Source organism: Curcuma longa, chromosome 11 (genome assembly GCF_044706935.1).
Source record: "Curcuma longa cultivar G26 ecotype Majalengka, Jawa Barat chromosome 11, ITB_CL_G26_1.1, whole genome shotgun sequence".
NCBI lineage: Eukaryota > Viridiplantae > Streptophyta > Magnoliopsida > Zingiberales > Zingiberaceae > Curcuma > Curcuma longa.
Genome location: NC_133871.1, coordinates 12,571,043 through 12,587,778, shown reverse-complemented (window position 1 = coordinate 12,587,778; position 16,736 = coordinate 12,571,043). Strand labels below are relative to the sequence as shown.

The 16,736-nt window shown below is 36.7% G+C and overlaps 4 protein-coding genes and 1 non-coding gene across 6 annotated transcripts; 1 reads left to right on the top strand and 4 right to left on the bottom strand.

Annotated features, from left to right (window-relative positions):
* Positions 1-154: 154 nt before the first annotated feature.
* On the bottom strand, positions 155-1,954 carry LOC141838807 (cytochrome P450 81Q32-like). Its single transcript, XM_074726389.1, has 2 exons — positions 1,018-1,954; positions 155-949 (listed from the first exon to the last, which is right to left on the bottom strand). Exons 1-2 carry the CDS (start codon positions 1,945-1,947, stop codon positions 323-325), a joined length of 1,557 nt encoding a protein of 518 aa, XP_074582490.1. The 5' UTR covers positions 1,948-1,954; the 3' UTR covers positions 155-322.
* Positions 1,955-3,717: 1,763 nt separating this feature from the next.
* On the bottom strand, positions 3,718-4,741 carry LOC141837139 (tubulin-folding cofactor C-like). Its single transcript, XM_074724594.1, has 2 exons — positions 4,708-4,741; positions 3,718-4,238 (listed from the first exon to the last, which is right to left on the bottom strand). Exons 1-2 carry the CDS (start codon positions 4,739-4,741, stop codon positions 3,718-3,720), a joined length of 555 nt encoding a protein of 184 aa, XP_074580695.1.
* Positions 4,411-4,496, bottom strand: TRNAM-CAU (transfer RNA methionine (anticodon CAU)). Its single transcript is given in 2 exon segments — positions 4,411-4,446; positions 4,459-4,496. It is a non-coding gene; the product is annotated as a tRNA-Met (tRNA).
* A 147-nt stretch (positions 4,742-4,888) lies between the features above and the next one.
* On the bottom strand, positions 4,889-11,963 carry LOC141838808 (polyadenylate-binding protein 3-like). 2 transcript variants are annotated; one of them, XM_074726390.1, is made up of 6 exons: positions 11,779-11,963; positions 11,606-11,711; positions 11,124-11,194; positions 5,417-5,608; positions 5,185-5,315; positions 4,889-5,105 (listed from the first exon to the last, which is right to left on the bottom strand). In XM_074726390.1, the coding sequence occupies exons 1-6, from the start codon at positions 11,878-11,880 to the stop codon at positions 5,060-5,062; spliced, it is 648 nt and encodes a 215-aa protein (XP_074582491.1). In that variant the 5' UTR covers positions 11,881-11,963; the 3' UTR covers positions 4,889-5,059. The 2 variants fall into 2 exon arrangements, with proteins under 2 accessions (XP_074582491.1, XP_074582492.1); XM_074726391.1 differs by lacking the exons at positions 11,124-11,194; positions 11,606-11,711; positions 11,779-11,963 and adding an exon at positions 7,389-7,848.
* Positions 11,964-12,973: 1,010 nt separating this feature from the next.
* LOC141841122 (uncharacterized) lies at positions 12,974-15,799 on the top strand. Its single transcript, XM_074729245.1, has 5 exons — positions 12,974-13,080; positions 14,838-15,110; positions 15,188-15,270; positions 15,356-15,437; positions 15,543-15,799. The coding sequence occupies exons 1-5, from the start codon at positions 13,039-13,041 to the stop codon at positions 15,594-15,596; spliced, it is 534 nt and encodes a 177-aa protein (XP_074585346.1). The 5' UTR covers positions 12,974-13,038; the 3' UTR covers positions 15,597-15,799.
* The last annotated feature ends 937 nt before the right edge of the window (positions 15,800-16,736 follow it).

Below are 16,736 nucleotides of genomic sequence, written 5' to 3'. Positions count from 1 at the left end.
CTCTAAGTCTATATATAGAAGAACTCTTGTATGGCTAAGGATGTTGAGTTTGAATGAAATCAGAGTTTTCTCTATTGTGAGAGTTTCCTTTGGTTCTTAAGCAAAGAATTAATTTTGATCTTATCAAGACAACTTATGGCGATCAAATCTCCCATGATTTATCATTCACCTTTTCATCTGTATGACGTTAATATCCTTTCTTACATCTGAATATCAAGACGATCCGTTTCATGATGCTTATCATTATTTATATATATATAAATTAAGGATATCAGCTTTATTTTGAGAGGTCAATAATTTGGCCCCACCCAACTTTGAAACCCTATGAGAGAGTGGGGACCATTGATGGACGCGGGCGACACATCGCCTGAAGTGGAACAGCTTTGGGCAGCGTCAGGCCGGAGCCTTGCCTCATGTCCACCTCCTCGCCGCCCACCCTCTCCCACTGGAAGCACTGGATCAAGATCCCCAGCACCAGCCCCACCGCCTTCATCGCCAGCCCTTCCCCGGGGCACTTCCTCCTCCCCATCCCGAACGGCATCATCCACTTCCCCTCCGCCTTCCCCTCCTCGAACCTCTCCGGCGCGAACTCCTCCGGCGCCTCCCAGACCCTCGGATCTCTCTGGATCGAATAAGCATTCACCAGCAGCATGGTCCCCGGAGGCACGCGGAAGCCGGCCACGAAGCACTCGCCCGAGGATTCGTGCGGCAGCAGCAGAGGCCCCGCGGGGTACATCCGCAGCGTTTCGGAGACGACGCAGTTGAGGTAGGGCAGGTTCGGCAGATCCGATTCCTCCAGAAGTCGCTTCTTCCCCTTTTCGCCGGTCCCTTCCAGGTACGCATCGATCTCGTCTCTCGTTTTCTTCATTGCGTCGGGATGATTGAGGAGAAGGGACATCGCCCATTCGATCGTGTCGGATGTGGAGTCCGTGCCGGCTGTGAGCAAACTCTAATCGGGGAGAAATTCAATTAGGGCAATGTTCGATTTGGATCGTGAAACAGAGAAGTTGAACTCACGGTGATGAGTGCTTTGATGATTCGATCGGAATAGTTTTCGGGATCTGTTTTCCGCAAGGAGAGAAGATAACCGATCATTGTTCTGTTCATCTCTTCGGGGTTTTCATTGCTGTTCTTGTTCCTGACCTCGTCCACGAGTTCCTGCAACAACTCATCTCGATTTGTATGGAATCTTACCATTCTTCTCTTCATTCCTTTGAAATCCAACCATCGGAGCAGAGGCACGAAGTCGCCGATGTTGGAGGCGCCGCCCAAAGCTAACCTCTCCTCCACCATGGCGTTGAACCTTTTCGCCTCCGCGGACACACTGCCGGCTCTGTCCCCGCCGTAGTATCTCTTCCCTGCTATCTCCCTCATCAGAAGGTTCATCGAGAACTGGAACAGAATCGGCCGGAGCTCCACCTTGGAAGCCGTGTCGACTTCGGCGCAGGCCTGGAAGAGGTGCCGGACCATGGCACGGGCCTCGTCAGCGCGAGCGGCCAAGGAGGCGCGGAGACGGTGGGGTGAGAGGAGCTCGAGGGTGGCGAGGCGGCGGAGGTTGCGCCAGTGGGGTCCGTAGCTGGAGGATCCGAGGGTGGAGTTATGGTAGCTGAGGTACTTGCTGGAGGGGAGTTTGGGGCGGTTGGCGAAGATGAGGTCGTTGGTGGTAAAGCACTCATCGGCAGCTACGGAAGATGAGACGAGGAGGACGGGGCGAGAGCCAAAGCGGAGGAGGAGAACGGGGCCGTGGAGGGCGGCAAGCTTGGCGAGGGAGAGGTGCATCGGCTTCTTGCAGAGGTGGAGGTGACCCAGGAAAGGGAGGCCGCCAGGCAGTTTCGGAGGAAGGGGAAGCTTCTTGTTTCCGACGAGGGAGAGGAAGCGGCGGAGGAAGAGGGCGAAGAGGAGGAGTCCGGCGAAGTAGTAAGGCAAGCCGGAGAGCTCCGCTGCCATGGCGTCGTAGGTGAAGCAGCGGACAAGTCTCAAGTGGACTATAGGAAGAGGAAGGCAAATTTAATAGAGAGAGAAATTCTCTTCTTTAAACTCCCTATACTTTTTATTATTCTTTAAACATCCCGTCAGTCTCATGGACTTAATTTCTGGGGTGGCCAGTCCAATCCCACAAGTTTTTCACCGACTACCAAGGTAATCGGGAAGCACATACAATTTCTGGGGTGACCGGTCCAATCCCATAAGTTTTCCACCGACTACCAAGGTAAATCGGGAAGCACATACGACGGTCAATCCAGATGCATAACATCCTTTGATTGCGTTCCCCATTTGAAAGAAAACTCTTGCAAATACGCCGTAGTTGGAGATCGAACCGTGGGTCCCTAGATCACAACCCGGATGTCCTACCATTGCACCATTGCTCCGGGGACTTCATTTTTGAATATTCATAAAAACGTGAAAGGTAAAATGATAAATAAAGATTATTTTGATAGTTTATAAAAACATTAGAAATAAATAAAAAAATAGTAAAATTATAGAAAGGTATTTTAAAAAACAAATTAAAATGAAAAATTCTAGTGTAATAAAAGGAAGATAGCGACTTGGACTAGAAAATTCGTCAATTGACTAATAATATAGGAGATATATATGGTCTCCGTGAAGCATGTGATTAGGTATGGCAATTTTTCTCATGGATCTGATATCCGATTCAAAGCGAGGTAGGCATGGCGAAAATTTTAAATCTCATTAAATAATTAAATAATCGGATATGAGAATTTATGGAATTGGATATAGAGGTGGATCTTATAAAATTTGACTCATATCCGACTTGAATACCTGATATATATACATATAAATCCTAAACCCAAAAAAGCTTTGGCTGCGTTTCTTTCCTCCTTTTCCTAAAATCCCATCCGTCAGTCATGACTTGGTGGTTTTCTTCTCTTCTCCATTTAATTTTTAGCTTTTTTATATGTACTTTCAACATTTAAATTTTGGAGGTGTTATTTATTTTCTCTTTCAAATTTGCATTGTGTTAGTTGATAGTGGATGATAAAAATTTTTGAATTCTTTCCAAATTCATAAATTAAATGTATTATAATTTGATGATAAATATCAATTATGGGATGAAATAAAAAAAAATTTATTAGTATAAAAAATATGTAATTTTTTCTGGATACTCATCTGAAAATTAAATTATGATTATGGAGATGAAAATGAATTCGAATGAATAATATATGAGAATGAGATGAAAGGTATAAATTCTGATCTGAAGGATCCGAATCTGACTCATTTTCATTCTGGTTTAATTTTAAAATATCTAAGAGGCATTGAGCTCCATTATTGGGTTCTTGTTCATTTGGATGGTTTAGTCAATTTATATGGCACGATTCCAACATGTTAAACTTTATGATATCTTACTTTATTGTTTTGCATTTATTTAAGAAAGACGAAAGGCATCCTATGAGCTACGGAACCTCTTACAAACTATTATCACAATCTTCTTCCTTTCTTTTATCTGTTTTCTTTTTTCCTCATAAGATGCTCGATCTTGGGGATAAGAGCATCTCCAACATAGCGTTAATAACGTGTTAATAATACTTTTTTATTATCTCTTCACATGACATGGAGGAGTGAATATATGAACGTGTTCAACATTTTAAACGTGTTCATGTCACAGAAATGGATCCACATATTTTTTTTTAAAAAAATTTTTAGATGTTATAACAGAATAGCGTTGCAAATGCTCTAAGGTCGTTCTCAGGGGGAGCATCACTTGACCCCGCGCACGTCAATGGCTTTGTCAAACAGTCGGCAGGGAGCAAATCTCACTGCATCGTAGTCCTCAGTTATTGGTCGGCTTCTCATCCAGAGACAGAGATCAGTAGCTCTAGCACGGTGGATTCTGATCTGGTGCGAGGCAAGCATTAGCAAACGGCCATGCACCTCTTCTATGAGGATCAATCCGAGGACGGGGCCAGCATAGACGCGACAGTTTGTCGAGATGGATCTCACAAGAAGTGAGATCGGAGAGAGTGAACTGAAGTGTTTGATCAAGATCCAATCTTCGGGCGCAAGATTCAATTTTTGTAAAGATGGAGCTTTTTTCTTCATGGATTTCTCTCTAATTACACAAATGAGATCTTTTTTGAAAGTTTTGTTTTTGATAAAGAACTTTTTTCCGAACAAAAGTTCGGAATTGACAGCATCCCAGGTCTCCTTCAGAAGGGAGATTGCCTTCAAGAAGGAGCGAATCTTGTAGGATGGCGAGAAGTAGCGAGGAGGTCCTCTACCTGATCGGTGATGACGCCCACTGAGGTGTGCTTCGTCAGTGCCAGGTTAGGGCTTCGAGGCAGATCGTGAGGGGCAGATCAACGATGATACCTTGGAGATTCGCTTCGCTATCGCGAGTTGGGATGGTCGCTGAGCCTGGAATTTCTTTTTAAAAATTGAAAAACATAAAATTGGGGTGAGAGAGGCTCGAACTCTCGACCTCAGGATCACTCAATACGCTATGAGACCTACGCGCTAGCCAACTGCGCCACCACCCCACTGTGCTAATCTGCAAATCAAAAGAATTACTAACTAATTGACGAGAAAAAATAGAATAACAAAATAAGACACTTCAAACTTGAGAGAAACAAATGAAACGCTTTGTGTAAAAACCACTCTTAAACAGGGATAATATCAAATAATGAAAAAGGCAATTGAGGCTAAGCTCACTATAATCCCGAAGAAGAATTATTTGCAATCTTTTCTTACTGTAGAAGAGATTATTTTTGAAACTCAAATTCATAACCTCTAAATCACATGATAACAATTTTACCGTTGTATCAAAGCCCTCTTCAACCACCGTTCTTTAAATAATAAGGTAAAAATTTTGAAGATCCAAATTTCCAAGAACATGGGATAAAATAAAACTTGAGAGTTGGCAGAGTTGCTGTTAGGAATACAAATCAAGGGACAGCCGAATAGCACAACCAAACATAAGGTGCTTACAATTGCACACACATTTCCTCCATAATAATTTAATAAGGTCGCAGTTGTCTTGAGAATGAACCAGTAGAAAATGCAACAACAGTGATGAAGCAACATTGATAATGCTGCTATGCTCTTAGAATGGCCGGTAACGCATCGGCCTTCTGTATCTTGGCGTCTTCCTGCAAAAGATTAAGAAAACAACACAAAGATCGTCATACAAAGATTGCAGACCCGCTAGTCCAAGGACAATGTACCAACCCGTAAGGATAGGGTGAGGGGAAATATGGTGGTGGCATGTAAGGCCTCCTCATGGAATATCCCATGTAGGGATTGAACCGTCGCGGGTGAAACTGCTTCATCCCAGGGACATTAGTTCGTTTAGCAGCCACCTGCAGAATATAAACACAAGCAAAACTGATGTGCATTGTTTCAACAGACGAAAGCATCGTATGTAATAATAATGCACGAGGATATGTTTGCATCTCCTTACTTTGATTTGACGACCATGCAACTCCGATTCATTCAGTTGGAGAGCTTCTTGAACAGCCTCGGTTTCCAAAAATTCAACATAAGCAAAACCCTTTGGCTGACCAAATTTGTCTGCCAAAATTGTGACCCTGTTAACTGTTCCACATGACTGGAAATGCTGCTGGACTTCTTCAGGCGTACAACCATAATCCACCTGCATTTTCAATTCAAAAGTACAATAAATTCAAGAGTGTTCAATGAATATTTACAAAATGCTGCTACCAGCTGAATTTGGTGATTAAATTCAGGAATGGTAGATTTGCCAGGTAAGGCAGCCTCAAGATTAACAATATTTCTATGGACAAAAAGGAAAGCTATTGGCTTCTGGAACTATAAAATAAGAGCAATAAGGCATGCCATCTGGTTAAAATGCACTAGTAGCATAAACAAAAGTTTAACTTTGATGACAAGAAACTGGCTGTCTTCAATTTAGCATATTTATAAAAGCATTGCCTCCACTAATATATTGGTTAACAAGAAGAGGTTGTCTCAACTAGTGGGGATCAACTATATGAATCCTATCCCTTCATGACATGTCTATATGTGACTACATTTCTAGCATACATGTTTTCTAAATCACTTTAATGATATGTAGATACCTCATTTATTATTCACCATTTAACATGGAATATCTTAAATATGCTACTTAACAGGTAAATACTGATGAAGGTACCCCTGATGGGACAGAGAGTAAGCAATTGAAGCCGATAGAAAGATGGTTGTGCAATCTTCATGTGCCCCTTATCTTACAACCAGCAGTCTATGCACTAGAATGTTTGACAACTGCTAAGATTAAATATGTGATTACTAGAAAAATAAAACCAAGAAAACTACTATCCATGAGCAATAAGGTGTAGACCCAATAAATGATAAAATGCCAAAAATAACCGATTTGAAAAGATAAAAAATAAGAAAACTGCTATCCAGGAGCAATAAGCGCAAGTCAGGAGAAAAACTAAATTAATTTGGTACGACCTGTTCAAAGATGGCAAATAAATTCTAGACAAGTCAAAACAATTAGGAATAAATAGTAGACTCTAGTTGTTAATTAAAAATGATTTAGGAGATTTGAATCACTAGTGAAATAATCTAGCATATGTATGTTCAATGAAGGGATACAATTGATATAATTGACCACCAAAAGTTGAGACTAACCCCGTTTGATGAAGATAATTTACAAAATTTGTTAATTCAATTTGTCCAAACAAAATTTGTTTACCTTTTAGTGTTTTCATATCTTAATCATTTCTTTGATTTCTCCTAATTGCTCCTAATAGTAACATTTTGTTTCTATAACCACACCACACTCTTGCTATAATTGACCACCAAAAGTTGAGACCAACCCAGCCTGGTGAAGATGATTTACAAAATTTGTTAATTCAATTTGTCCAAACAAAATTTGTTTACCTTTTAGTGTTTTCATATCTTAATCATTTCTCTGGTTTCTCCTAATTGGTCCTAATAGTAACATTTTGTTTCTATAACCACACCACACTCTAACTTCTTGTATGTGTGGATGAATAAAAAGAGTAACGAGTAATGTTGATTGTTTCTGTTTTGCAGAACTGCAGTTTGCAAAGAAAGAACCATATTCCATGAATTCCAGCCAAATAAAGGTTCATTGAGTACATATCAGTTACAAACAAAGAAAACTAGTTGGCTGATCATTATTATTAGACACTCCGCACCCTGTTCAATCCTCTATCATCTTGTACAAGTACATATCATGCAGGTCTGTTTGGAGAGAAGGATGAATGAATCAATTTTCAGAAAATCAGTCAGCCAAAAAAACAAGACATTTTCTGATTACATATCTACTTTAAGAATAAGTAGATGTTTTTTCTTGCATAAAGGAATAGGTACATAGTTTGTAGATGAAAACAATTGAAGGAGAAGTTTAAAAGGTCAAACGCAAGAGATCAAGGACCTCTCACCATATTGCAACGCAATAAGATACTTCAAGGAACTCCAAGAATCAGTTGACTCCAGCATTTAAAGTTGCATACGCGCCATGAAGAAATAGATAACAATGAGAAAGAATTTGTCTTCACTCCACTAGCTTGGATTTTCCATTAACAGTAAGCTGTCAACTATCAAGCCTTTCCCTTAAGTTATTGGCGTTAATGTCAAAGATACCATCCAGTTTGCCATCTCCACGCCTTTCCTATCTTCTGCACATATAATTACTTTTTTTTCTTTTTCACTTTTTTTTTAATTTCCCTTACCACTTTTTTACTATATTTTGTAACTCTTTCATTTTCTTTAACTCCCTCAGAATCTCCCCTAACTTTTTTTAGAACTCTTTTTCCCATTTCCATTTTCATCCCTTTCCATCAATCAATCAATACACAATCTTTTTTTCCAAGACTACAAGCTTATTTAAACAATAAGTTTCTGGAACCCAAAATATGAGCATCAGACAACTCAATTCCTAAAACAGAATATCTGTACCTGCACATTGTTAGATGTAGAATTAAAAAGCATTAACCTGAATTGTACAAAGGTATCAATAAATGTACCCAAGAACAGAAAAAAAAAGGAAAAACATGTAATCAATACTAGAATTCATTCCAAAACCACTTTGTTGCAAACAATATATAAAGAAACATGTATCATGGGGTAAAATTACAAATAAAACATAACAGATATAAAATTGCAGGAGTTAGCTGACAGTAACTATGGGGCTAAATTTTTTTTGAGAATCTATAGTGATAATAAGCTAAAAATATTAGAGTAGATACAAAGGCTCAGATGAATGAATCTCCAACTTGAATGAAATTGACCATTATTGGAAAGAAAAAAATGTAGCTTGTATGAAATTTAGAGATATGATAGCCTTTCTTTGGTCTTTGTTACTGAGCTTCTAGAATTTTTCAGAGAACTGATCCAACACTTCACTCTAATGAACTTCCTTGGAAATTTGTTTGAGAGAGAAACAATTTTTCAAGGAATAGCTATTATTGGTACTTCAAGCAAGTGCATGCCCGCTAAGATAACTACTTGAGCTCAATACCAAGGTCAACTAATTTTACTTGCAAAGACAAGAAGTCATTCTCAAACAACTTTTATCTCAGTATGGAAGCAAAATGAACTTGGATCACCAATCTGTTTTCATCATTGCTCATCAAAATAATAGGCATGAATTGACCCTAGTGAAGCATTATTTTACGAATCAAATCAATAAAAAAATCATCTCTTAATGATAAGAAAGTAACCTAATTTCCCTTGCCAAGACATAAAGGCATGTTTAAAAATGATTTCCATCTCAGGATGGAAGCAAAATAAACCCAAATTGTCCTGATCAAGATAGAGATGTTGTGGCCTCACAACAGTCAATTAACCAAACCAATATAAAATATATGTCCTAAAAATAAACAAATATTGGTTGCCTAAGTAAAGTAATATAAAAAGTAAAAAAATAATTTGACCTGAATATAATGTCAAGCTTACTTTAGCAAAATTTGACCTCATATTTATCTGGTTTGTGTTAGACAATAGACACTTTACTTTTTATCTGCTTTTTTCTTGTCTTTCATATGCATGACTTTGCAACAATGATTTCTACCTCAGGATGGAAGAAAATAACCCCAAATTGTCCAGAGGTGGCCTCAGAATGGTCAATTAACCAAATCAATATAAAATATATATCCTAAAAATAAACAAATATTGGTTGCCTAAGGTAATATAAAAAGTAAAAAAATAATTTGACCTGAAACTAAAGTCTAGTTTACTTTAGCAAAATTTGACCTCATATTTAGCTTGTTTGTATTAGACAATAGACACTTTATTTTTATCTTTTTTTTTCTTGTCTTTCATATGCATGGCTTTGCAACAATAATTTCTATCTCAGGATGGAAGCAAAATAAACCCAAATTGTCCAGAGGTGACCTCAGATTGGTCAATTAATCAAATCAATATAAAATATATATCCTAACAATAAACAAATATTGGTTGCCTAAGTAAAGTAATATAAAAAGTAAAAAAATAATTTGACCTGAAACTAAAGCCTAGCTTACTTTAGCAAAATTTAACTTCATATTTAGCTTGTTTGTGTTACACAATAGACAATTTACTTTTTATCTTCTTTTTTCTTGTCTTTCATATGCATGACGTTGCCACAATGATTTCTATCTCAGGATGGAAGCAAAATAAATCCAAATTGTCAAGAGGTGACCTCAGAAGGGTCAATTAACCAAATCAATATAAAATACATATCCTAAAAATAGACAAATATTGGTTGCCTTAGTAAAGTAATATAAAAAGAAAAAAATAAATTTGACCTGAAACTAAAGTCTAGCTTACTTTAGCAAAATTTAACCTCATATTTAGCTTGTTTGTGTTAGACAATAGACACTTTACTTTTTATCTGCTTTTTTCTTGTCTTTCATATGCATGACTTTGCAACAATTCAATCAACCAGCAATCTGTATTCTATTTAAGTTGTTTATTTAAATACTGCCAACATGATAGCAAAGACCAAAAAACCTTAGTTGATCACTTTAATTGGGCTCAACCAAATATGACCGCCCGCAATACACTTTAATTGGGCTCAACAAAATATGACCGCCTGCAATACATAATTATTTCACATATAAGTCCAACATTGGATTAAGGATCCAACATAAACAGTTAAGAGAATGAGCAATGTAATGGGAAAAATGGAAAAAGGACTGGGAAATATTCTTAATTTTGGTTTCCATGGAGGGATGGAAATAACTAGAATTTTCATTCCAATTGTTTCATTGGAGGGAATGAAAGGGGAGGGACCCTTAAATTTTACTACTTCATTTTTTAAAATCAAAGTATGTTAATCAAAATAGATTTGAAAAAAAAAAATCAAATTTTTATGGTCGAATTTGAGCTCCATAGCACCAAACAGTAGTTTTTCTGTTCAAATTCGATAAAAGTATAATTGGTAAAAGTAGGAAAAATTTTTATCTTTAGTTTTTTCCTTCCTCTCTATTTCCACCAAAGGAAGCAGGTGAAAGATGTCACAGACCTTATTTCAATCCACAATTCCTCCCCTCATAAGTAGCACAAAAAACAATAATTTCATTGAGAATGGTGGCATGAAGCTTCTGAATGCAGATTGTGAAGCCACCTCCATCAGTGTGAAGCCATAGTTATCATTTTCCTTCTCAATCAATGTGATGAGGTGATATCAAAATTATATATATATATATATATATATATATATATATATATATATATATATATATATATATTCGGTTCTTGTTCTTCTCTTTGTTGACCCTCCTTTCAAATCTCTTTCAACACCCCAAAACCCTAATTCAAATACTTGGCAATAAGCACTTACTGGGTGTTTCTCCTTAGATGCTCACTCAAACAACTGTTTAGCAATATCCATAGCTTGAGACAATTTAAAAGGCTGCCAATCCTGAGTTTTATGTCTAAGCACTCACCAAAAACACTTGATTAACATTTGTTGCTAGAATGCCAAAGAACATCACTAGATGATTGATGACACAAACAACCATCAAACACAAGATGAGAAAACAGTTACTGCCAATAAAGTGCTTTGAACAATAAACAATTGATTTGTCAAACACAAATTGTATTGTAAAAGATAGTACAATGTTAAACATTATGCAGGATCAAAGAGTCACCCGAGTAAGTTCTAGATAAGACTATAGAAGTATGAAACTTACATTACCAACGTATATTGATCGAGCATCAACCTCTTCTTTACTTGCCTGACTCACGGCTGCACCATCAGAGTCTGAATATAAGAGGGGAAATTATTATATTTATGCACACAGATAAGATAAACCTCAGAAAAACAATTATTCAAAGATATATTTGCAAAGATCATGTAGATGCAGTAATAGATCAGCATGTTACAATAGATTCTATTCTGGTTGTTTAACCAGTACATTATACTATCATAAAATAGAAAGTTTGTAGGCGCAAATTCGCATCTTGGCATCTCATTGGGTGATTCTCAAGTACGAAGAATGTTATTCCTACTCTCACACCAAGTTTTCCGATTACATAATTCCTATGAACATGCCCAGCAAAATAATATCTTGGAAATTCATAAAGTCCTGGAGCTACAAACACTCCACAAGATCGAAAGAGACTTTTTGACATTTCCAATATTTGGAATGGACAAGCGGAGGTATTTGGTGACCTTGGGACGCGCCGCCCATCTCCTTCTCAACCTTGGCCTGCATCTCGCGCAGGGCAGCGGCCTCCTCCTCCATCTCCTTGAGCCGCTTCTTCATCTCGTCCAGATCCTGGAACAGGCCGCCCAAAAGAGAATCAGGAACTAGGGCTGGTGGAAGTAAACAAGAGAAGATCTACCTTGGTGTCCGCTTCTCCAGGCTGGGACACGTCGACGTCGGCGTCCATGTCCGTCACATCCGGAATATCCCCGCCATAGACCTCATGCTCTTCCTCCTCCATCAACGCCGGCGCCTCCTCTAGGTCTTGCGAGAGGAGATCGAAACAGCGCACTCGCTTCGGCCGGTAGATATGAATCCACTCCCTCTCACAGAGGTGAAGCTACGAAATTACCAAAGTACCCTTTTCATTATTTTTCTCTCACATTTTTTTATTTAATTTAATAATTTCATACTTAAATTTTTTAGTCACTTTAAAATTAAAATTTAGAATCTTTAAAAATATCACAAAGAATGATATTATTAACTTATTCGTAGAATTAAGTTTTTTTATGAAAATTTTTCAGAATCCATTATTAGTAGATAATAATCTTATGGCAAGTATAGTTTTTAAAGCATTTAGACATTTATTAACACATTAAGTGTGCCATGAATGATCATTAATAATATTAAATAGAATATAATTTAGATTTTTGTCTATTTTTTTGACATGATTATTCAAAAAAAATATCGGCAAAAAAAAATTAAATTAATAAAAAATTTTCTTAAAAGTTTTAAAATAATACTGATAGAAAATATATCTAAAATCTTTTAATGTATATTCCATTTTAGTAATACTGAAATTATATAATTTTAAAAAAATATTATATATATTTTTACATTTAAACGGTGCAACGCACAGATTATTTCTTCTTCTTCCCCGTTTGGCTTCCGACGATGATCGTGTGCGATGGAAGTTGAGGTTGAAGTCGGGCGGAGGTGGCGGAGCTCAGTGCGAGAACAAGGTTGAGGTTAGGGCGAAGGCCAGTAAAGGCGGCGATGGAGGTCGAGGTCAAGGTCAAGTAAACTTCTTTGTTTCTATTCGTTTGCTTTCTTCCTCGGAGGAAAACAAGCCTAAAAATCATGGAAGTGATGCATCCAGCGGTGCAGTGCAGTGGCAGTGACAAACACATGTGTTCTCGGTATGTGGGCAGGTCCAGCACAATACATGGAGGCCCATTTAGTCTACCAATCAGGATCCCTTCTGATGGGAAGGTGACGAGCCGTAAACGGGATTGAGGGCTCATCAAGGCTCAAGCCCTAGCGTTTGGGATTCTAGTCCTTTGTAGAGATTTGGTTGGTGCGTGGAGCGAGCAAAAGCCCTACTAACCCGCCGCCATCCATCTCTCCTCTTCTCAGCTGCCGCGACGCCGCTGGTTGGGAGTCACGAAATCTGTTTTCCATGGCGGAAGCTGTCCCGGAGAAGCCCCTTTCTTTAGCCGAGGTCAGATTACTTGATGCGCGATCTCTTCCTCTTAAATTCTGCCTTCCTGGTATTTGGATCTGAAAAAGATTCGACCTTGGAATTGTTCTTAATTTCGGCATTTCCTATGATGTTTGCTTCTTTTGTCTTTGATCCAACCAAATTTTGTTGTGCAGAAGACGAACATTGTGATTTTACACAAGTTGATTTGGTAGCATTTTTTTTTCTCTTGTATTGGAAATAGATCATAGCAACAAGTTGTAAACTTGTATTCAGACTAGTTCTAGATCGTATTAAAATAGTTGCTTTGTAGGTATAAATGAGTGGAATAAGTTTTGGCCATTCATGACACAATTTCACTTTATTGGGAGTTGAAAAGTTAAAGGATTTGATAGATGATCTTATTTACTTTATCATGGTGAAGGGCAGAGGCTATTTACATCCTATGAGGTGGAGGATGAAGGGTGGAAGGTAAATTATGTGAGAAAAATATAGTATAGCAAATCTGTTGGGAGTGAAAGAAGATGAAATGCAAGATGCCACTCTTTTAGCTTTCATTTTTTATGAATTTAGTGACCTATTTACGCCTTTTGACTTTTTAGCATCCCATATTGCATTATATTCTTGTGATATATCTAGGATTTCCTTGAAAGATTCAAGTGATGAATGTTGATTAAAGAAGGATCATCTGATGTATTGAAGATTACTGAATAGTACATATTAGCTACAAAATACAAAACTATCAATATAAAGTTCAAACCAAACACACAAATAACAAATTGATGTTGAAGGAGGGCATGATCCTAAGATTATTTATGCAATTTAAGTACATATTTTGATGCTGAGACAAAAGTGATTCAGAACACTCTATTATTGTTTCTGACAAATACTTCATTCGTCAGTGTAAACAAAAATATTAAGGTCTGATCCTTTTTTGGGATTATCCCCATTTGGATAATGCTTGCTGAATAAACTATCTTTTAAACGTTTTTTCTTCTCTCTATTGTGTAATTATGCCTCTCTTTTTTTCCCTTTTTATACTCCATTTTTATCGTCAAGTTTTATCCTAATACTTGTCAAGTTTTAGACTGACTTTGATTACCTTTTCTTTAGTTAACCTTTCATATCCATTTCGACTTACAAGACCTCCCTTGTAGTTAGATTCCTCGTTTTGCCTACCCATGGTTTTGTTTCATTTTGCATATGCAATTGACGAATTGATAACAACATGCACATAAACTTATTTAAGCTTTTGTTTATTTGTAATTTTCTTGATTCATCACTTTGTCCGCCTCTAGCTAATGTTTTTGACAAATCATCTGATGCTGTTCCCTTTATTGAAAATATTATGTATGCCCTGAAAACAACAGATGGCTAGTCAGGAAGGTAATTTAATGATATATACGCTGCACACAATCAAAATAGAATGGCCTTAGTCACGAGACTGTGTATAAAACACTAAGCATTCCTTGAAAAACACAATGCATAATCATGAAAGAGTTCATTATGTGATATCATCCTAACATTATCAACTATAGATGAGCATAACAACAAAAGTAATTGATCCCCAACTATTTGGGCTCTAGTATGTGCATTATGGATCTTATCCTTCCATTGAACCACATGTAAGGGATCAACTATAGATCCATGTTATACGTGATTAATCATAGGCGATAAATGCAATAAGTTTAAAATTAGTGCTATATGTTTTTTTTTTCATTCCCTCGATCTTCACTGTTTTTGGACTGTATTTCCAATTTACGTCTTGTCAAATGCAGCAATATTCACTTCAAGGCATTGAGAAGATAGATCGAGTTGAGGTTTCCATTGAACAAACCCCCGAGAAGGAGAATGCAGCCAATGCTGATGAGACCCACCTTGCATCAAAAGCTATTACAGAAAACACTGGTGAAACTGCTGTCCCTGAATTTGCTGAACAGACGACTGACGCAGCCTCTGCTGTAGAGGAAGTCACTGCTGTCGAAGCAACCGACCAAACCACAGAGGAACAAGATGCTGAAGTACAGGAAGTTGAAGAACAAGAGATAAAGGTATTCTTTCTTAACATTTGCAATCAGTGTTTGCATATCTTCAAGACAAACAAAAGCTATAATCCTTGGATTCATAGATTGAGACAGCACCTGCTGATTTCCGCTTCCCGACAACCAATCAAACAAGGCATTGCTTTACTCGCTATATTGAATATCACAGGCGAGATTCTACTACTCTGTCTGATTGTTGTTGATAATACAATGGTTGATATGAAATAGTGTGACATGGTGCTGGTGTGTGGCAGGTGTGTGGCTGCTAAGGGAGAAGATGCTCCTGAATGCAATAAATTTGCCAAATACTATCGGTCACTATGTCCAAGTGAATGGGTATGTAATCCCTTCAGTCATTATACATCTATCTAATGATATGCTTCTTTAGTTAGTTGCTTATTGATCTTGCACATAATATATACTTGTTTGCTAATTTTACAGGTAGAACGATGGAACGAACAACGTGAAAATGGCACCTTCCCTGGTCCTCTATAAATTGGCTTTCCGATTCTCAACAAGATGCTTTTATTTTCAAAAATATTAATAAATAATGATTTTGACTTGTGCACTCACTTGTCAAATTAGTGTTCTCACAATGAAGCCAAAGATTGCTCCTCTCTTTCGATGAGCGCAATTGTTCTAACTTTTGTTCCTAAAATTTTGATATTAATGCTCTATTCTTTGGAATTACAATGTTTTCATGTTTTTCAGGTCTCTCAGGTTGAGTTTACTTTATTTACACCAAAATTATAATAATACAACTCATTTGCATGTTCTAACTAAAGTGTAATTAGAATGGAGTATTCGATTAAAATTGAATCGAACTGAATTAATTAAAATTGAATTGAATTAAATTTTTTTAATTAATTAATCAAATTTTTAAATAAAAATTAAACAAATTGAATCGATAAAATATCAATTAATTTGATTTTTGATCGAAAATAATTAAAATTTTTAAATATTATAAAAAATTTATCAATTAATTAAAAATTTATAAATTTATTTATTTAGAAATTATTTATTTATTTTATTTAGTTTAACTGAATAAAAAATTTTAAAATTGAAATCAAACTGAATTAATTAATTTTTTTAAAAATTAATTAAAATTTTAAAATAATTTAATTAAAATTTTAAATTCGATTGATTTGATCGATTTATTTAATTTAATTAAATTTTTATCCTAAGTACAATGAACTTTTTGCTCATCCTAAATGAATGAACCGGGGAATTATAAAATAATACAATGCATATATAAATTAATGTTAGTTGCCAAACAAGAGAGTTAGTTGAATAGTATATTTAAGAATACACTTATGACAATCATCATTATTTTTTAAATGACATAGGAACCATCTAAGTTACATAATTTTCTTTATTTTTAAAAAAAACCGATGATATTTATACGTCAAAGAATGAAACTGGCCATGGATTCTCGACCAACTTCATGAATGAAGTGTTTTTAGCACAACTTTCAGCGCACGGAAGCGTATTATGCATTCACAACTGTTTGATGGAGCCTTACGTTGACCACAACCTTTCATCATTATATTTTTCTTTATTTTCTCCGTCGCCGTTGACCGGAGCGAGATTCACGTCGATCCTATTTTTTTATCTCAATTATTTTCAAGATACCCC